The sequence below is a fragment of the Culex pipiens genome, chromosome 1 (genome assembly GCF_016801865.2).
Source record: "Culex pipiens pallens isolate TS chromosome 1, TS_CPP_V2, whole genome shotgun sequence".
Taxonomy (NCBI): Eukaryota; Metazoa; Arthropoda; class Insecta; order Diptera; family Culicidae; genus Culex; species Culex pipiens.
In genome coordinates, this window is record NC_068937.1 from 53147976 (window position 1) to 53170552 (window position 22577).

Below are 22577 nucleotides of genomic sequence, written 5' to 3' on the forward strand. Positions count from 1 at the left end.
GTTTTTAAGGGCATCTTCTCGATTCCAGTTTAATTTTTTTTATCAAATAATTTATAAAAGTCCAAACACGATTCCTAAAAAAACCTTTTCATCCAAATTTTGAAAAAGAGCGAAAGAGTCGTTCAAAAGAGCGGCTCTTTTTAATGAGCGAACGAAAATGAGCGGCTCCTAAAAAAGAGCGATTTTACCCACCTCTAATACACACACACATACACACAGACATTTGTTCAGTTTTCGATTCTGAGTCGATATGAATACATCAAGGCGGGTTTTCGAGCTTTTAAAAAAAAGTTCAATTTCAGAGCAGGATTATAGCTTTACCTCAGTGAGGAAGGAAAAATGACCTCTCTGGGTTAATGCCGTTTTGAAAGAACATTACATTTCCCACAGAATGACACGTCTCTCGATTTTTTAAGTTGAGTAACAGAAATTGCATTGATTTTACAACTATTTTAAAATCTTTTTAACGAAAATAAATGTTTTTTTTCGATTTTTTTTTTTCAATATTTGTAAGCTTGTTTTACCCCATTCCAAGAACCCCACCCATCGCAAAAAAAAAAACAAGCGACCAAACAAACACAATCCTCGATCTTGAATAGCAACTGAGTTGAGCGAGTCGCCGGACTTGAACAAAATTCTCAGACAATTTCCACGCGCACGCTGCTCACCTAAGTAGATATTGCGCAAACCGACTCAAACTGACACTAGTATAGACTCAACACAGCTCAGCTGAATGCCGCGCAGGGTTCGCCGCTTATTCTCTCGTGCAAGTCGCCGCGGATCGGTCGTGGACAAGGAGTTGCTCCGTGATTTTTTGCGAGCCTTTTTGGGCTCTCTCACTCTTTTGTGAGAATTTTGCGGGAGAAAAAAATCGTGACATTTTCATCGCGCATGGGAATTCAAAGATTTCGTTTGAATTTGAGGAACAACAGTGCTTAAAACTAGTGACCATGCCCTGTTCGAAGATCTACTGTGTGACCGTGGTTGGGGCCGTGGTGGCCGTGGCCGGAGCAATATTCGCCCTGTTCTGGGGTGACATCTTTGACGCCGTGATCGTGAAGGTGCGTGATATACTGGGAGTGCGAGGCGAAGACCGGGGAGGAACACAGTGCTGGGGGATGGGAGAGTGGGAAGGATCGTTAGAAGTAATGAACCTGATTTAATGGGCAGACGATTTACAACTGGTGGAGAATTACATTGAAGTTACGTTGAAGTTCACGATGCGATCGCCGCTGTGAACAGTGAACTAATGAGCATCTAGGATTATTGAGTTCTAAGAGTTGTTTTTAAGTGGAAAGTTTCGTTTTTTTTTTTGTTCTGTTGTGCGCATATGCAAATGTGAAGCAATTGAAGTGATCATTAGTTTTGAAATGATTAGTACTAGTGCGAAATATTAATTGGCAGATAATTAAAAGCAACCTAATTTGGAATCTTTGACGACGATGAAAATAACGTTGAAACTGGTATCTATTTGGTTTCTTTGGAGAACATTGTTTATAAATAAATTGAGAAGAAAAAACATGTGTGAAAAAGTGGAACAAAAACTGGTGCAAACATAAAATTGAGGAGTTATCTCGAATCAGTGTCTATTTTGGTGTGGTGTTGATTTATGATGAAAACAGCTTTAAGTTGCACAGTATTTTTTGGGACACCCTTGAAGGATGCCGATGCTGATAATCATATTGAAATCATTATGCACTTGGTAGAGCAGTGACTAAATTACCATATAAAGAAGTTTTACAAATTTTGAAAAGTTTAAAATTAATTTACAGAATTTAAAAATTGTCCACGTAGTTTATGGATGGATTCTTATTAGACGATTAAATCACAAACAGGTGGAAATAACTGTTCATGTTCTGTTATAGTCAGAAGTTCAGGATTTGTTATTAAAACACTTAAATTAGCTGTTATAATAACACAAAATAATTATAACAGAGATTTTTTCGAAAAATAACTCATTCTTTATCAAAAATTACTCGAGAAAATCTGATAATAGAGAAAAAATCATGACTTTTTTTTGATAAGGTCCTATAAACAAATGTAAACATTGAGTGTATCCCTTTCACACCTTATGTCAAAGTCCATCGGAGTAAGCGGGATACACTCAATGTTTACATTTGTTTATAGGACCTTATCAAAAAAAAGTCAAGAAATGTTCCCGATTGCTTAATTTGGTACTTGTGAGATATGTTTTGACAAAGGTAAATAACTGATTTTGACATTGTTTCTAATTGTTAGCTTGTTTTAAAATTTTAACATTTGCTTGATTGCAATTAAATATTACATATTTTCAAATGCTAAATAAAATCATTAAACATTTTCTGACGGCTAACAAATTCTGTTCAACATTTGAAAAAAATGTAAAATTTAACAGAGACCAGGCTTAATATCCAAGTGAGCAAAAAACCAAAATAGTGAACTTGAAGGAAATGTTTGAAAGCACTCAAAGTTCTAGCAATATAAAAAATATAATAAAGTAGTTCATTAGAATTAGAAAATGTTCGTACAAATTCTTGGTTACCATGAGGGGAATATCAATTTTTTAAATAAAATTAATTTCATTTTGATTCACTTTTTACAAAAGTTTTAATATAAAAACCACATTTCATGGCCAAAATTATGTATTTAAAAAAAAAATTGGTCAAAATTTTCCCTAAGCTCTGGCCATATTAAGCTAAATAAAAAGTATTAATAAAATGGGTTATGGATACTTAGAAAATTTTCGAGCAAATTGTTGATTCCTCTGGAGGGTTCATCAATAATTAAAAAAAAACAAATTTTGAATTTTTCACTTTTTATTAAAAGTTTAGGTACAAAGACCAAAAAATAATATCCGTGACAAAATTGGTTAACATCTTCCCATAGTTTGGGACATATTTAGCTAAATCAAAAAACAATAACCATAACCATAGCTTAAGTAAAATTCAACATTAAAAAATTATATCAAATTGACTTGTAATTGAAATTATTTTCATACACAGCAAAAAAAGTTGAATTTTGGAATGTTGAAAACTGGGTACACACTAAATCAGGAATTCGTTACTCGGTATTTTTTTTACTGAGATTGCTCAGTAAAAGTCATATTTTACTGAGCTATCAGTAGTTTTTGTCAAAATTACCATGCTACAGTAAAATAATTACTGAAGTTCAGCATAAATTACCAAAATACGGTATTTCATTCTGCTGATTAACTCAGTAAACTCATGTGTTCGGTTATTTTTAACAGCTCGGTAATTGAAGTACTGATTGCTCGGTAAATTTTGGTGAATTTTACTGGGAACTCAGTAAATATTACTGAGCTCTACTGTTGAAACTTAGCTGTCATTTAATGTGTTTTGCTGACGCTTAGAAAACGGTTAAAAATGATCGGTGTGATGAAAATTTGTTTAAATAGTTATAAAAACAACACATTTATGAAAAACTTTGGCTATTATTATAGAGGTAAGGTTATTTTCATTTAAAAACAAATGGATGTTTTGATTAAATATAAACTTTCTTTCAGGCAAGATAAAATGCAGAGATATTCTTCAGACGATATGATTTTGTTAAAAAGTAATGTTTATTAAGAACTTGGTTCCGGACTAACTTCAAAACTATTATTTTGGATCTCGGAAACATGCGTGCTTTTAAATTTGTGGAATATACGTTAATTTTATTGTAAATAAATGTTTTTTTGTTATTCTAACCTTCAAAATCAATGTGAACAAAAAGGGGAAAAGGCATTACTGTAAGCTCGGTAATTGTTCCGAAATTAAACTGAGCGCCCGTTAAAATTTTACCGAGCTCCTCGGTACAGATTAACCGGAGCTGTCAAAATCAAGTTTACTGAGCACTCAGTAAATCTAATTTTTACCGGGCTGGCTACCGAGCGCTCGGCTGTTGAGATTTCGGTAAAAATTTTACCGAGTACGGTAAAAAAATCTAAGTGTGTAGGTTGAATATTACCATTTTTGAGTAATATTATTAAAAATGTGTAAAAATGTGAACCTGACGAATATTCACCAGAAACTGATAAAAAATCATCATTTTCTTATTTAATATTACACTTTTTTTCCTGATGAATATTACCATAATTTTTTTTCTGTGTACTGTGTGTACCAATAGTAAACTCCAAAAGGTTACAGTAAAAGATAAAAGGTAACAAAAACACGTTATTTTAAAGTGTCAATGCAGATTTGAAAAGCATATTGAATTTCCCTAAAAATGCCATATATCCCGACATGTTTTACAACTTTTAAGTTTTTTAAGGATTTTAAGTAAATCATCAACCATTTCGGAATGAAAATGATTGCAAACAATCACCCCTTAGTGAGATTGCAGGGAATAACCCATAGGCATTTTGCCTTCCTCACTAAGGTAAGGCTATAATCCTGCTCTAAAAATGAACTTTTGAAAAACAGGTCAAAGACCTCTATATTCATGTATACCTATCGACTCAGAATCGAAAACTGAACAAATGTCTGTGTGTGTGTGTGTATGTGTGTGCGTATTCCCCTTGGTACTCAAAATTCTTGCCAAGTTTTCTCGGCACTGGCTGATCCGATTTGAGTCAAACAAGTTGCATTCGATCCGGTTTGGTGCCCCATACTGCACTATTGAATTGTTTGAAGATCCGATAAGTAGTTCAAAAGTTACGTATAAAAAAGTGTCAGAGTTGCGAATCGAGTGCTGGAATTTTGATGCCGGATCTCACTTAAATGTATGTAAACTATGTCCGGATCCATTATCCGACCCATCGTTGGTTAGGTTATCAAAAGACCTTTCAAATGAGTACAAAACATTGAAGATCTGGCAACCCTGTCTCAAGTTATGACTACTTAAGTGATAATTATGATCCATTTTGAAGCCGGATCTCACTTAAATGTATGTAAACTATGTCCGGATCCATCATCCGACCCATCGTTGGTTAGGTAATCAAAAGACCTTTCCAATGAGACCAAAACATTGAAGATCTGGCAACCCTGTCTCGAGATATGACCACTTAAGTGATATTTATGTACATTTTTGAAGCCGGATCTCACTTAAATGTATGTAAACTATGTCCGGATCCATCATCCGACCCATCGTTGGTTAGGTAATCGAAAGACTTTTCCAATGAGTCCAAAACATTGAAGATCTGGCAACCCTGTTTCGAGATATGACCACTTAAGTGATATTTATGTACATTTTTGAAGCCGGATCTCACTTAAATGTATGTAAACTATGTCCGGATCCATTATCCGACCCATCGTTGGTTAGGTTATCAAAAGACCTTTCAAATGAATACAAAACATTAAAGATCAGGCAACCTTATCTCAAGTTATGACCACTTAAGTGATAATTAAGATCTTTTTTGAAGCCGGATCTCACTTAAATGTATGTAAACTATGTCCGGATCCATCATCCAACCCATCGTTGGTTAGGTTATCAAGAGACCTTTCAAATGAGTACAAAACATTGAAGATCTGGCAACCCTGTCTCATGTTATGACCACTTAAGTGATAATTATGATCTTTTTTGAAGCCGGATCTCACTTAAATGTATGTAAACTATGTACGGATCCATCATCCGACCCATCGTTGGTAAGGTAATCAAAAGACCTTTCAAATGAATACAAAACATTGAAGACCTGGCAACCCTGTCTCAAGTTATGACCACTTAAGTGATAATTAAGATCTTTTTTGAAGCCGGATCTCACTTAAATGTATGTAAACTATGTCCGGATCCATCATCCGACCCATCATTGCCGGATCTCACTTAAATGTATGTAAACTATGTCCGGATCCATTATCCGACCCATCGTTGGTTAGGTTATCAAAAGACCTTTCAAATGAATACAAAACATTAAAGATCTGGCAACCTTATCTCAAGTTATGACCACTTAAGTGATAATTATGATCTTTTTTGAAGCCGGATCTCACTTAAATGTATGTAAACTATGTCCGGATCCATCATCCAACCCATCGTTGATTAGGTAATCGAAAGACCTTTCCAATGAGTCCAAAACATTGAAGATCTGGTAACCCTATCTCGAATCATGACCACTTAATTGATATTTATGTACTTTTTTTTAATGCCTATGCTATGTCCGGCGGATCCATCATCCGACTCATCGTTGGTTAGGTAATGAGTTTTTCCCATGAGTCCAAAACATTGAAGATCTGGCAACGCTCAGTTTCAAGTTTTGACCGCTTAAGTGACATTTGTGTAATTTTTTTTATTGAGAAATAGATGTAATTTGTGTCCAAACCCATCATATCACCAAATGTTGGTAAAAAGTGAGGAAGGCACCAACCACATAGGTGGATTAAGTTAGTTTTTTTTTATTGAAGCAAATTTCTTAGTAAATCTGCTTTGTTATGTCACCCCAGATTTCAAAATAAACATTTGAAAAGCAACTTTTTTCTAAAGCATCATTGAAATATATTTTTTTTTAAGTTAATGGGCATACACATTTTGTACTTTAAAATATATTTAAAAAACTAACCTAATCCACCTATGTGATTGATGCCTTCCTCACTTTTTATTTCAGCTTTTTTTAAATCCAGAAAAAAACACAGATATAACTTATGTGGTAACACTTGCCTAACCAACGATGGGTCGGATGATGGATCCGGACATAGTTTACGTACATTAAGGTGAGATCCGGCTTCAAAAAAGTACATAAATATCACTTAAGTGGTCATAACTCGAGACAGGGTTGCCAGATCTTCAATGTTTTGGACTCATTGGAAAGGCCTTTCAATTACCTAATCAACGATGGGTCGGACGATGGATCCGGACATAGTTTACATACATTTCTGTGAGACCCGGCTTCAAAAAAGTACATAAATATCACTTAAGTGGTCATAACTCGAGGCAGGGTTGCCAGATCTTCAATGTTCTGGACTCATTGGAAAGGCCTTTCAATTGCCTAACCAACTATTGGTCGGATGATGGATCCGGACATAGTTTACATGCATTAAAGTGAGATCCGGCTTCAAAAAAGTACATAAATATCACTTAAGTGATCATAACTCGAGGCAGGGTTGCCAGATCTTCAATGTTTTGGACTCTTTGGAAAGGCCTTTCACTTGCCTAACCAACGATTGGTCGGATGATGGATCCGGACATAGTTTACATGCATTAAAGTGAGATCCGGCTTCAAAAAAGTACATAAATATCACTTAAGTGGTCATAACTCGAGGCAGGGTTGCCAGATCTTCAATGTTTTGGACTCATTGGAAAGGCCTTTCAATTACCTAACCAACGATGGGTCGGATGATGGATTCGGACATCGTTTACATGCATATAATTGTGATCCGGATATTTGTGAAAACACATTTTTATACATAACTTTTGAACTACTTATCGAAACTTCAAACAATTCAATAGCGATGTATGGGACCCTAAACCAAGTCGAATGCAACTGGTTCGATCAAAATCGGTTAAGCCAGTGCTGAGAAAACTCAGTGAGAATTTTGGTCACATACATACATACACACACACACATACACACACACATACACACACACATACACACACACAGACATTTGTTCAGTTTTCGATTCTGAGTCGATATGTATACATGAAGGTGGGTCTAGGAGCTTTTAATAAAAAGTTCATTTTCAGAGCAGGATTATAGCCTTACCTCAGTGAGGAAGGCAAAAAAATCAAAAGTTTCAAGGCATTTTCGAACTGTAAAAGAAAGTGATTATTGAATCCTAAATAAAAATAAAACACTATAATAAAATTGATATTGAATTAAATTTTGATCAGCAAGTTAGCCGATGTTTTAGGAATTCAAATACAACCTTATTACAGCTACCAATGATCAGCAACACTTTGAGATCGAACAGATCAGTTTAACGATTTTGATCACTAGCATCAAAAACACACTGATGTCAACGAGTTTATAGATTTACAAGAGATGTTTCAATTAAGTATCCAATTCATTTAACCCTCTACAACCCAACCCCGCCTTTAGACGGGCTTCGATTTAAAAAATCGCCAAAAATCCATTTTGACTTCCTCACTGAGGTAAGGCTATAATCCTGCTCTAATAATGAACTTTTTATTAAAAGCTCGGAGACCCACCTTCATGTATACGTATCGACTCAGAATCGAAAACTGAACAAATGTCTGTGTGTGTGTATGTGTGTGTGTATGTGTGTGTATGTATGTATGTGACCAAAATTCTCACTGAGTTTTCTCAGCACTGGCTGAACCGATTTTGACCAAACCACTTGCATTCGACTTGGTTTAGGGTCCCATACATCGCTATTGAATTGTTTGAAGTTTCGATAACTAGTTCAAAAGTTATGTATAAAAGTGTGTTTTCACATATATCCGGATCTCATTTATATGCATGTTAACGATGTCCGGATCCATCATCCGACCCATCGTTGGTTAGGTAATCAAGAGACCTTTCCAACGAGCTCACAACATTGAAGATCTGGCAACCCTGTCTCGAGTTATGACCACTTAAGTGATATTTATGTACTTTTTTGAAGCCGGATCTCAATTAAATGTATGTAAACGATGTCCGGATCCATCATCCTACCCATCGTTGGTTAGGTAATCGAGAGACCTTGCTAACGAGTCTATAACATTGATAATCTGGCAACCCTGTCTCGAGCTATGACCACTTAAGTGATATTTATGTACTTTTTTGAAGCCGGATCTCAATTAAATGTATGTAAACGATGTCCGGATCCATCATCCGACCCATCGTTGGTTAGTTAATCAAGAGACCTTTCCAACGAGCTCACAACATTGAAGATCTGGCAACCCTGTCTCGAGTTATGACCACTTAAGTGATATTTATGTACTTTTTTGAAACCGGATCTCAATTATATGTATGTAAACGATGTCCAGATCCATCATCCGACCCATCGTTGGTTAGGTAATCGAGAGACCTTTCCAACGAGCTCACAACATTGAAGATCTGGCAACCCTGTCTCGAGTTATGACCACTTAAGTGATATTTATATACATTTTTGAAGCCGGATCTCACTTAAATACATGTAAACGATGTCCGGATCCATCATCCAACCCATCGTCGGTTAGGTAATCGAAAACCCTTTCTAACGAGTCTATAACATTGATAATCTGGCAACCCTGTCTCGAGTTATGACCACTTAAGTTATATCTGTGTTCTTATTTTTCTGAATCTAAAAAAATAGCTGAAATATGTGTCCAAACCACTCATATTACCCATTGTTAGTAAAAAGTGAGGAAGGCATCAACCACATAGGTGGATTAAGTTAGTTTTTCATCCAATTTTTGATCTTTAAAAAGCATTGGAAAGAAGAACTCTTAAAATCTTAGAAAATATATGGGTTAGAAGTTTTACTTGTTTTATGTTACTTTGCCAATGTTTTAAAAAATGTAATTTTTTTAGGTGTCAACTTTGGCTGTGTTTTTTACTAACATTTCCTGTATTTTAAGTTAAAAGAAGTATGCAGTAATTTTTCTAGTGCCCCAGACTATGCCTCTATGCATTTTTTTCCAAAATTTAAATGATAATGGTGCCATACTATAGCAGAAAATGTGAAAAACAAGCAAAAAATTGAAAAAGTGCCTGTAAAAACATGAAAAAATTAGATAGGCAAAATGTAATGATAGGAGGTGGTAGAATAGGCCAAATACTACCAAAAACAAACATAAACTAAACAAGATAAATGCAAATAAAAAAAATGGAACAAGAAAAACATAAAACAAGAGAAGTCAAGTTTTTCGTAGAACAAAAGTTGCTCAAAATGACCTCCTGAACACGGGAAAAATAAAAACCTTCGAAAAAAAAATTTGGGCAGTAGAGGGTTAATCAAACAATTCCCTGGAATTCTTAAAAAAAAACGCTGATACTCAGCAACATCAAATCGAGCTAATACATCCGTCAAAACTTCGCGATATGAACAGAGATAAATACGTTTGCCACGTGGATCGTTCCGGCAGCGATAGTAAACATCTAATAAATCAAGCATCCAATTCAAATGCAAGTTGACCAGTGAGTAGCGAGCAGGCTATAGCCAGCAATTGTTCAAGGAAATTATAATCTCTTGGCGCAATGCATCTCAGGAAATGCAAGGCCTCAGTCGTGTAATTTGCCTACACTTGATCTGCTGGAGGAGGAGGTTATCCATGAATGACGTTGTGAATTTAGTGTTTGAGGCTTGAAACGAGTTTTAGAAAAAAAATTTCAATTAAATGTACGCACCGTGACGTAATTTCAGGCCGACCCCTTCCCAACAAAAAAAGAAGGTGTGCGCCAACGTGATATCCTCAGCACTATTATTTTCTGCTTAAATTTCTCCAACAATTCATCATCTAGACACTGTTAGTCATGCATGACCCGTACCCAGGTTCAGCATGTGCGACGTGAGGAACGCGGCGGCGGGGTCAAGACTTGTTGAAACCTTTGTGGTGGAAATTAAAATTGGTGGCAATGGAAAAATAACGACGTCAATTTGCAGTGGTAGGCATGAGGCTAATCAAACAGTGGGGAGGAGATTATTTTATTGAGGAAAGTGATGTTCGGAGGTTTTCTATCGCTTTGAAATTTGTTGGTTTGGATCAAGGACATTTGTAAAATAATATATTGAATTAAAGTAAAATATCCTTATTTAAATTTTGATTCAATAAATTGAATTGCAAAGAGATTTAAAATAATAGAATTCGTTTTTTGGAAATGTTTTGCAAGGTAAAGGAAAAAATACTTAAGTTGATGAGAAATTTGAGTAATTCTCGGAGTGGGCCACTATTTACAAAAGGTAGGACTCAAAAATCAAAAGCAATGTACTTTGCCAATAGCCCTCACCGAGTTATGAAAGAAACCATGTTTGGATGGTTAAATTTGTCCTCACCTCGGCGCCACCAAGCTAAAAAAAATGTTTTAAATGGTATTTTTTACTTAGGCGCGTCTACAAAAATGCTAATAACTTTGCAAAATTTAAACGAACCCTTGATATTTTGGGGTGCTTTGAAAATGCTTTTGAAGCTTTTGAATGTACTTGTCAGAAAAATACCGTTCCATACATTTTTCAACCACAAAACACCAAATTATTTTTTAAACTCATTTTTGAATGCCGCACCCCGCTCTATTGAAAAACTGTCAAATCCATTCGAAAGCTGAGACGATTTGACATAAAGGACCAATAAATCTAAGGTGTGTATGTTCCGCCTATCTCTTTTAATCTAATTTTGATTCCGCGAGCGCAGCGCTCCGTTCGCATTTCGGGCGCCCAAAATTTTGCAGTTTGCTTGCCCCTGTTTAAGGTTTTGTCAAAAAATATAAGTGCAAACATTTTGAATGATGGGCTTTTGTTTCAATGATGTTTTTAGGTTCTTACCGGCAATTTAATGCTGACATTTTTTTTTACTTTTTTTAAATGCTCACTTACCATTGGGTGGCCGTTTTTTGAATGAATGTAGCATGTAGGAAATTTCACCACGAACATTTTACTCTAAGAGATTACGCAATTTTGATACTCCAGCGCCAAGATATTTGAGTTTTAGTGAGAAAAAAAAGTGCCAATTTAAAAAAATTCTCAGAATAAAGCACGGCCTATATTTACATGCAGCATATGTTTTGGAGGCCGGAGTATTGTTTCTTATAGTTGATTTCACTGATTTTGGATCTGGAATCAAATTTCAGATAAACAGTGAAGGAAAAAAACAGTTCAGAAAACATGCCAGCATCCAGGATTTAAAATATAAAATCAGCCAAAAAAATTAAAATTCTAATATTTCACATTCCAAGTCTTTATAAAATTGGATAAAGCCAGCATCCAACGTGATTTTGATTGTTACGTTCAGAAAACATGCCAGCATCCAGGTTAATGTACTGAACGGTATTTTTGTTTTAAGATTATTGAAAGGATTTATTAATGTTGTTTTCGTCTCAGAATTCAATATTTTGACTTTTTCTGAGTTAAATAGTAACTTAAAACAACTTTTTTAAGTACTTTAACTTTGGATGCTGTACCAAATTCCTAAATTCTAGGAATTTTGCCTCCTTTCCTTATTAAGTAATCCAAAAAACCCGATTACTAAATAAGGAAAAGTGGCAAAATTCCTAGAATTTAGGAATTTGGTACTTTTTTTTTATTTCAGTGTAGCTGTTTATAAAATTTGGATGCTAGGTACAGACATGCCTCGGTTTAGCACCGCATATGGGGGATGCAAAACCGAGGCGAGCATAACCGAGGGATAGAGCTTATGGGATTTTGGCTATATGGGAGACATTGGCTATAATCGTATGAAAAATCATGCAAACATATAAAAATTACAGTGTTTTGGAATCGGGATGATGTCAGCTATCTAATAAAATTATAAATTATTTTAACTACGAATTTTCGAAAAATATTACTCAAAATTTCAGTTTTTACAAAATGGGTATCAAACGATCAGGATTTTTTCATACATTTCGAATGTAATAACAACATTTTTTGAAAATACTCCAAATTTCACAAAACTACGTATTTTCGAAACAATGCTCCAAATTTCAGTTTTTACAATATGGGTATCAAACGATTGGGATTTATTCATACATTTCTAAAGTCATTAAAAAAATGAAAATACTAAAAAATTCACAAAATACGTATTTTCGAAAAAACACCCCCAATTTATTTTTTTCACAATTCGAATTGTATATTTTTTTGCATTCGAAATGTATGAAAAAATCCCGATCGTTTGATACCCATATTGTAAAAACTGAAATTTTGAGTATTTTTTTTGAAAATACGTAGTTTTGTGAAAATTTTGAGTATTTCCAAAAAATGTTGTAATTACATTCAAAATGTATGAAAAAATCCCGGTCGTTTCATACCCATATTTTTTTCATGCATTTCGAATGTAATAACAACATTTTTTGAAAATACTCAATATTATCACAAAACTTCGTATTTTCGAAAAAATACTCAAAATTTCAGTTTGTTCAATATGGGCATCAAACGATCGTGATTTTTTCATAAATTTCGAATGTAATGGCAACATTTTTTTGAAAATATTCAAAATTTTCACAAAACTACGTATTTTCGAAAAAATACTCAAAATTTCAGTTTTTGCAATATGGGTATCAAACGATCGGGATTTATTCATACATTTCTAAAGTAATTAAAAAAAAATTAAAAAAATCACAAAATACGTATTTTCGAAAAAATACCCCAAATTTCAGCATTACATTCGAAATTTATGAAAAAGTCACGATCGTTTGATACCCACATTGTAAAAACGGAAATTTGGAGAATTGTTTCGAAAATACGTAGCCTTGTGAAAATTTTGAGTATTTTCGAAAAATGTTGTTATTACATTCGAAATCTATGAAAAAATTCTGATCGTTTGACACCTATATTGAACAAACTGAAATTTTGAGTATTTTTTCGAAAATACGCAGCTTGTGAAAATTTTGAGTATTTTCTAAATATTTTGTTATTACACTCGGAAGGTATGAAAAAAACCCGATCATTTAATACCCATATTGTTAAAACTGAAATTTTTAGTATTTTTTTTTCGAAAATACGTAGTTTTGTGAAAATTTGGAGTGTTAATTTTACATTCGAAATGTTTGAAAAAAATCCAATAATTTCATACCTATACTACAATAACAATAATGTTGAGTAGTTTTTCGAGAAACATTGCATTTTCAAAATACAGGAAAAATATGTATTTTTGTGAAAATTTTCATGAAATTATAATTTTAATGGTTAGCTGACATCATCCCGATTCCAAAACATAATTTTTTTTTGATGTTTGCATGATTTTTTAAACGATTACAGTATTTTTTTTTTTTGAATTAAATATACTTTATTGAATCTTTCTTATAATAATTACATTTGGTTTACATAATAAGTGGTCAGCTGTGGCTCTTCAGCTTTAGTTTGCTTTTCGTGATTTAAACACTGTTCATTTTTATAACTTTAAAAGTATATGATTTATCATTTTTGTAACACTAGGTACATTGAGGAAAAAAAAATGTTAAGAAAACATAACCTAACCTAACACTAACTTAAACATACCATAAACTAAAACAATCCTTGAATCAAGGGGTATTCAGAAATAGCACACTTTTCCCTGAATTTCAAACATTTTTCTTGAATCTTCTGATCCAACATTTTCACTTCTGCTAATTCATGAACCTCACTTGATCTTGTCCAGCCAGGAACATTCAAAACCATTTTGAGTACCTTGTTTTGGACACGCTGGAGCTTCAATTTATGAGTTCTAGCGCAACACTCCCAAACAGGTACTGCATACTCAATAACGGGGTAAATTATTTGTTTGTAAACTGCTAGCTTATTTTTCAAAGAAAGCTTTGATTTTCTGTTAATTAAAGGGTACAAGCACCTGATGAGAATGCTGCACTTGTTCAATATTTTGTCTACATGCTGTCGAAACAAATGTTTCGAGTCAAGTATGAGACCTAAATAGACAACTTCCTTTGACCAGGGTATCGAAACATCATTCATTTTAATCAAAACATCATCCTTTGGGATAAATCTGGCCGATTTGGAAAGAGGAAAAATGATGGTTTGAGTTTTGGCTGCATTTATGCGAATTTTCCAGTCGCCAAAGTATTCAGAAAGAACGTCAAGACCCTTCTGAAGACGGCCAACTAAATATCTGGTTATTTTACCCTTATAAATAACGGCAGTGTCATCAGCAAAAAGTGACAACACACCATTACCAGGAAGAGTAGGCAAATCAGATGTGAAAATATTGTACAGAAGTGGGCCAAGAATACTTCCTTGGGGAACCCCAGCATCAATGTTAAATAATCCAGAAGCAATCCCATTCAGAAAAACCCTGAACGATCTTTCCGAAAGATAGTGCTGGATAATTTTGATAAGATACATTGGAAAACCGTACAAATACAGTTTATGTATCAAACCATCATGCCAAACATTGTCAAAAGCCTTCTCAACATCCAACAAAGCCATAGCAGTTGATTTAGACTCAAGCTTGTTCTGCTTGATGATTTTAGTTACTCTCGTAAGCTGATGAGCAGTATTATGTCCCTTTCGGAAGCCAAACTGCTCGTTCAAAATTATATTATTATCGTTGGTAAAATCCAAAAGCCTTGAATAGATGACCTTCTCAAAGAGTTTGGACAGACTACTCAGAAGACTAATGGGACGATAACTTGTTGGCGATGTTGGATCTTTTTGAGGCTTCAAAATTGGTATGACTTTGCCCAGTTTCCAATTGGTGGGGAAGTAACCAAGTTGCAAACATTTATTGAAAATATTGGCTAGATGTTGAAAGAACTGATCACTCTGTTTTTTCAACACTAGATTAAAAATGTTATCAAAGCCAGGAGCTTTCATATTTTTCATTTGCTTTACTGCAACTTTGACTTCCTCACCAGAAACATGGGAATCTGCAGGAAATTCAAAGGTAGAGTTATTGATTGTTGAAATACTATTGGCAACTGATGTTTCTTTACGGCTGGTCATGGAAGCGCCAAGATTATGTGAACTAACAAAATGAAGCCCAAGTGCATTTGCCTTTTCCTCGGATGTAATCAAAGGAGAATCCTCAACAATAAGAGGAGGAATAGGCTTTGGTTTGTTTTTAAGAACTTTTGAAAGTCTCCAAAATGGTTTTGAATAATTCCCAAGCTGGCTTACATGTTTTGAAAATTCTTGATTTCTGATATTGTCAAGTCGGTCTTGTATGATTTTGTTCAAATTGTTTACTGAAATCTTTTTGTCATAGTCCCCAGTTCGTTGATATTGTCTCCTATAAACATTCCTAAGTCGTATCAAGTGTTTAGTATCTACGTCAATATCAGTTACCTTAAAATTAACAGGAACCTCCCGAACGTTGGCAGCCTCTGCTTGGTTGATAGCCTGCTGGATCACCTCCAGCGAACGATCAATATCAGCAGAAGTTTCAAGGTGTTGATCATAGTCGATGTTGCTGTCCACCACTTGCTGAAACTGCTGCCAGTCAACGTTGTGGTAATCTTTCCGGGTTGGTTGCCGCTGCGGAGTAACGGAAGCTCCAACCTCCACAACCACCGGATAGTGATCAGAACTCAACTCTTCAAACACCTCAGGATGAGCCACGTTCTCAGCCATATTGGTGATGAAGAAGTCGATGATTGAGTGATTCCCAGACCGAGCCACCCTCGTTGGACGATCCGGACTCACAACGTTGTAGTATCCGTTTTGCAGATCGTTGTGCAGAATCACTCCGTTCCGATTCCTCCTGCTGTTGCCCCAAACTTCATGCTTCGCGTTGAGGTCACCAGCGATGATGTACTTTGCACTCCGCCTTGTCAGCTTCTGGATATCGCTCTTCAGTTTTGCTGCTGAACCATCTCTGGCATTCACCTGACGTGGGCAGTAGGCAGCAATGAAGAGTACTGGGCCAACAGAAGTGGGAATTTCCACCCCAACGGCCTCGATGATGTCCAGCTTGAAGTGTGGCAGCCGGCGTGGCTTGAGATCACGATGAACAGCGACAAGCACACCTCCTCCTCCAGAGGTGGTCCTATCGAGCTGCGTCGCGATCTTGTAGTTTTGCAGATAAACTTTTTCACCGGGCTTCAGATGAGTTTCCGTGATGGCAGCTACGTCGATCTCCTTCTCGCGAAGAAAATCCACCAGCTCTAAATTCTTCCTCCTAATGGAGCAAGCGTTCCAATTCAGCAGCTTGAGGGACCTACGATCCATACTGGATGCTCTCTTCCTGGGATCCAACGGCAACGGTGCCAAGTTTGGGACCTGGCGTCGCGGTTGAAGAGGTGGAAAATTTTGCTCCACCAGTGCTGGAGGAGTTCTACGACGCTGAGGCTGATTCTTCGTCGATGCTTGCTGCCGAATTTTCACGAACTCAGCTCTCTTGGGGCACTTCCGGTCGGTTGACGAGTGCTCACCGTTGCAGTTGAGGCACTTTACCAGCGAATCTTGGATGCACTGGGATGTGATGTGCGCATCGGTACCACATTTGGCGCAACGACGCTTCAGGTGGCAGTTCTTACCTCCGTGCCCGAAACCCAGGCAGTTGAAGCATTGTGTGACGTCACGGTGCACTGGTCGGTATCGCTCCCACGACACGATAATGTTGAAAACCGCTCGGATTGCCTTCAGCTCAGGAAGCGTCGTCGATCCCTTAGCCAAATGCAGCAGGTAGAGCTGGTCACGGTACTTGATGTCTTTGTTGCGTCGGCTCATTTTGTGCACGGCCAACACATCCAGTTTCAAAACTTTTAGCTCGGCAGCTAATTCCTCCACTGGCATGTCGTACAGACCTCTGACGACGATTTTGAACGGCTTATCCATGACGACATCATGGGTAAAGTACTCCGCCTCGTTTTCGGTCAAGTAATCCTTGACCAGTTGATAGTGCTGCCTGGATTGCACCAGCACCTTAAATCCGTCTTGACACAGACGAATGTTGCCTAGGACTTTCCCAGACTTGATGAGTTCAACCAGCCCCGCTCGAAAGTCGATCGTTGCTGCTGATTGCCGCACATAAAAAGGAGGCAGTTTCTCTTTTCGCTGTTTCACTTCATTCTCCTTTGCTTTCGCTACCTGGTCCTCGTCAGGCAGTCCAGCGAACTTGTTGTTCTTCAAAAGCTGCTCCTCATGCGACGAAGAGTTCTCCTCCTCCTCGTCCATCGGTACAGTACCGTCGCTCTTTTTCGTCTTTTTGCTGTTCGATGTCACTTCCAAAAGCACCTTCCTCTTGGAAATCCCCGGTTTTTGGCCATCAGTTGAGGCCTCAACCTTCCTTTTGGAAATTCCCACTTTTTTGCCTGCTTGAGCCGCAGGTAGGGCGATATTGCCGGCGTTTTGCGCCGGGACGCGACGAGTCATGTTGAATCAGACAACCTTCTCCAACGAATGCTCGATGAACAATGAACGATTACAGTAAATGTCTCCCATATAGCCAAAATCCCCTAAGCTCTGTGCTTCAGTTAAGCACTGAACCGTGCTTAACCGAGGCAGCTGAACGAATCAAAACCGGGGCAGTGCAAAACCGAGGCGTGCAAAACTGAGGCATGTCTGTAGCGGGTTTCGAAATCTGGATGCTGGGTTTGGATGGTTTGGATGGTAACTAGCGTGAGTTTATTTTGAGCCGAGGATTATATCAGATTTCGGCTGGTAGCCTATTGAAAGTGAAGTTCGACGGCAACATTTCAAAAGGCATCATCTACAATTTGACACTTTCTGGGTTATTGCATATTCTGAAAGTACTCCTAATAAGCTACCTCTTCACTAAAAATGAGCAAAAGCTACTCCAGTGAAGTATGTTTAATAATGATTTTAAATAAAGTAACATAAACAAAATCTGTGGCACCATCAGTGCCTGTTTATATAGCCCTGTCAACCTGTCGAATAAAAGACTACATGAACCTCGTGACGAACAAAAAGCACCATGTACACTCGGCGAAGAAAAACGAATCATAGCAAAGCTTCCCCCCCCCCCCCCCCCTCACCGTATTCCCCAAGTTATGCTTCTTTTTCTTAAATATAATGTTGGAAATAATGTTTTATTGAGTTGAAAAAGAATCGCGCGATTGAAAAGTTCTTTTTCTGGGTTGCTTCGTTTCGGGCGCGTTTTTGGGGTGAATTGGGACGATTGTGGAAAGAGGAAGAGTTCCGAATGTTGGAGAGGTTTCAACGATGTGTGTGTGCGCCGCAGAGGCACACAAAGTGGAGCGAAAAAAGAATCGTTGTCAGTTGAAAAAGAATCGCGCGATTGAAAAGTTCTGTTTTTGGTTTGCTTCGTTTCGGGCGCGTTTTTGGGGTGAATTGGGACGATTGCGGAAAGAGGAAGAGTCCCGAATGTTCGAGAGGTTTCATCGGTGTGTGTGTACGCCGCGGAGGCACACAAAGTGGAGCGAAAAGAATCGTCGTCAGTTGAAAAAGAATCGCGCGATTTAAAAGTTGCTTTTTTTGACGGTTTTCTTTTTTTTTTTTTCTTCGCGCTGACTTATAGGATAGACCATAAGCGCGCGTTTTTGTATTTTTTTTATTCGATTGTGAGTAGCGAGACTTCGCGGTTACTCTGCAACGAGTTTTTTCCGAGCCTTTTATTTGATATTTTATTTTTCATAGGTCCTTCTTTTATCATCGTTGATTGGAAGGCACGCCGCCGGTTTAGTTCGTTTTAGTTATTGTTTTAATTTCATTACAATCGGTTACGTGGTGTCCTGTTTTCTTTTCGATTATATTCGTTGATCGTAATAATATATTCCAACTGGCAGTTTTAGTATTAACTCATCAAACTATCGATTTTATGTTACTATTCAGCGTCTTTTATCTACTATTTTTGAAATTTGCTCGCGTTATTTAAATTTTACAAACAGTAATATATTCTGATAAGTCCAGCCCATAGTTCTATTGCTCGGTTGGCACGCGTTCGATTTAAACACTTTTTAAATAATCAATTATGTATCTTTCCGCAGCCGGCTGCCTAAGATTTAAAATTTTCAACCGATAAACAAAATGCTCATGGTCACATCACAGCCACTCGTGAATCCTGACCTCATACCCATCTACTAACCCCCTCAAAACTCATGTGATACTTTGTCGGAGAAGCAGTCGATTGGGCGGTCTCTATCACTCAAGTATCGGACTAACATTCCCATCCACCCCGTGACTCTACCACTGGTCGTGGCCGGCGCCGGTATTGATCAGCATGATAGGGGCCTTTGAGAAGTTGCGAAGCGAGGAAAGATAGCACCCACTTATCTTCCACGGCTCGTGGATGTAACTTCTGGAGGTCCTGGTCAATAACGGAGTAGCAACTGCGGGTGGGCACCTATGCTTATGCTTATGCTTATGCTTATGCTTATATAATGTTGGAAATAATGTTTTATTGAATATGGATGATCAAGTATCAATAAAAGCAACGTTTCTCATCGTTTGTTATCATTGGAACATCTTCTTTTGCTTTTATATTAAAATGGGAATTAAAAAATGATGCTAAACATTCAAATGCGTTTTTCTCAAAACGCACGGTTTGTATATGATGCTTTTTGAAATGTTGACGTCGAAACAACTAGAAATCTTTTTTTTTATACATTATTTTTGTCACTTGGTAAATGTTGTGATGAAAAACGAAACTATTGGCACTACGCCCCCCGGGGCATGGCCTTCCTCTAACGTGGGATTTCTGCTCCAGCGCCTCTGACGAGACAGGAGAAACCGGGACCGACGTTTTACTTCACCATCCGATAGAAGCTCAGTGGATAAGGCGGGAATCGAACCCGCGTCTCATAGCATCATCGGGATCGGCAGCCGAAGCCGCTACCCCTGCGCCACGAGACCCAGGTGAGGTTGTGATGAAGAGTGTGTTATTTTTAAAAAGGTAGAATATTGTAATATGTATCTTCAAAATATTCAGTCATGGCTTTGAAGCTAACTCATTACAATATCAAGTTATACGATAAAATTTTCGAACCCAGAAAAAAAGTAGCTCCATTCAACTTGCAGCACTAATCGATACCTAAGGTTAACCACTCGCCGGCAAGGTTCGCTAATCACGATGAGCTACTAAAATTGCACGATTCAGGTGAGAAAAGGGCGGAATCGATCTCGCGGATCTGAGGTTCGAGACTGATAACCTGTTCAATTAAGGCGCCTCCGATATCTGTGTACTCACCGCACGGCAATTAGTCTAATGTAAACGACCGATTTTGTCGTCACCTGAAATGTTCTGGATTCGCTTTGAAGGTTGTGATTATCTCGTGGGGATTGTAACGACATCAAGGCAGACTCACAAGAAGCGATGTGTTATTGATGAAGTGATAATTACTACACCTTGCACGTTGGATCGTTAGTCACAGTGTGCAAATAGTGTAGTCACAAGGCTGTGGTAATTGTCTGTTTACATTCTGGATTGTCGCAAAAAAAAAAAAAACTCATATTGCATGGTCCTAGAATCGCGAAGCGATGCACATTTTGTTAAGGTTATGACAGTAGCGTTCGCGTGTCGACTTTGCGACTTGAATGTTTCAGTTTGTTTGAAATTTATGACTTTTTTTTTTAGGAAAAATCCCTCACGCCAACGTCAAAAGCCTTCAAGCTATGGAAACGGCCACCCTTTCAGGCCCAGTGGCAGATGACGCTGTTCAACTGTACCAACGCGGTGGACTTTCTGGAGAATCGAGCAAGAAGGCCAAAAGTGGTGGAAGTGGGACCGTACGCGTTTACCGGTAAGAATGCAATATTTTGCCTTTCTTACTAAAGAAAGGTATGGGATTTGCAGGCAAATACAAGCAATTTTTATCTTACAGAATCCTCGGAAAAAATTGAGGTCCGCTTCAACACCAAAAACTCAACTCTGAGCTTCCGCAAGCGAACTCTGTTCGCGTGGGACGAGGACCAATCGCAAGCCCTTCCGGATGAACCCATCACGAACCTCAACATGGTGGCGCTGGCCGCGACCAACCGGGGTCGGCACTCCGGCTACACGATGCAACGGGGCATCTCTTTTACGCTGTTTTCGTTTGGCCAAAAGGTTTTTGTAACGAAAACGGCTGCAGAGCTGCTCTTCGACGGCTATCCGGAACCGATGATCAAGGGGCTGGAGGACGTGATGAGCTTCATCGGCGAGGACATGGGCCTGGACGGGCGGTTCAGCTGGTTCCACACGTTGAACGGGACGAAGAAGGCTTATGGTTACTTCAACATGGACACCGGAAGTGACGACTCGTCGCAGTATGGGTTGGTTCGAGCGTGGAATTACCGGACACAGTCCGCGAACGCTGACGGAACGGCTTGCGGCAAGTACCAGGGCTTCACCGGCGAGCTGTTTCCCACGAAGATCCGGAAAGATCGTGTGCTGCGAATCTTCACGCCGGAGGCTTGTCGAGTGTTGACGTTCGAGTTCGAGCAGGAAGTCGACGTGTACGGAGTGCGTGCCTTCCGGTTCGTCGGAACGGCCCGCACCGTGGACAACGGATCGGCCTACCCGGCGGAGACCGGCTGTTACACCGCCGGAGGAGATTCGTTTCCGACCGGGGTGATGAATCTTACCGAATGCCGGATGGGAGCGCCGGCGTTCGCCTCGTTTCCGCACTTTTACCTCGCGGATCCATTCTACCGGGGTCAGGTCGAGGGCATGAGGCCGGACCGTGAGCGGCACCAATCGTTCTTTGTGGTTGAGCCCATCTCGGGGATTGTGCTGAACGCAACGATTGCGATACAGATCAACGCGCTGCTGCGGCCCTCGTCGAATGTTGCGTGAGTTAGATTCTTTTAAAATGAAAAAGTCAGATTTTAAATATCTACTTCTCCAGCCTGTACCAGGACTCCCCGACGGCGTACGTCCCGATGATATGGTTCAGCAAACGCTTCCAGCTAGCCGAGGAAGACGTGCTGAAGCTGAAAGCCCAACTGCAGGTGTCCGAGCTGGGCTACTTCGGGGGCTTTGCGGTGGCTGCCGCCGGAGCGTTGATCGCCCTAGCCTCTGTCGTAATGGGACTGATCTTCAAGAATACTCTCCGCCGGCAGCAGAAGGAACGTCCCGCCACGCTGGTGGTGCCCAGCAAAGATCCCCGCGGGGACTACCAGCCGGTGGAGGGGCAAGATAAAATAAAGGTGTGATGGTTGCTTAATGATTGCGATAGTTTTGATTTGATGACTGAAATCCTTTTTAAC

General features: G+C 38.4%; 1 protein-coding gene across 1 annotated transcript; it reads left to right on the top strand.

Annotated features, from left to right (window-relative positions):
- The first annotated feature begins 748 nt into the window (after nucleotides 1–748).
- Nucleotides 749–22537, top strand: LOC120413108 (protein peste-like). The gene is made up of 4 exons (XM_039573818.2): nucleotides 749–1061; nucleotides 20965–21130; nucleotides 21212–22160; nucleotides 22217–22537. Exons 1-4 carry the CDS (start codon nucleotides 951–953, stop codon nucleotides 22521–22523), a joined length of 1533 nt encoding a protein of 510 aa, XP_039429752.1. The 5' UTR covers nucleotides 749–950; the 3' UTR covers nucleotides 22524–22537.
- The last annotated feature ends 40 nt before the right edge of the window (nucleotides 22538–22577 follow it).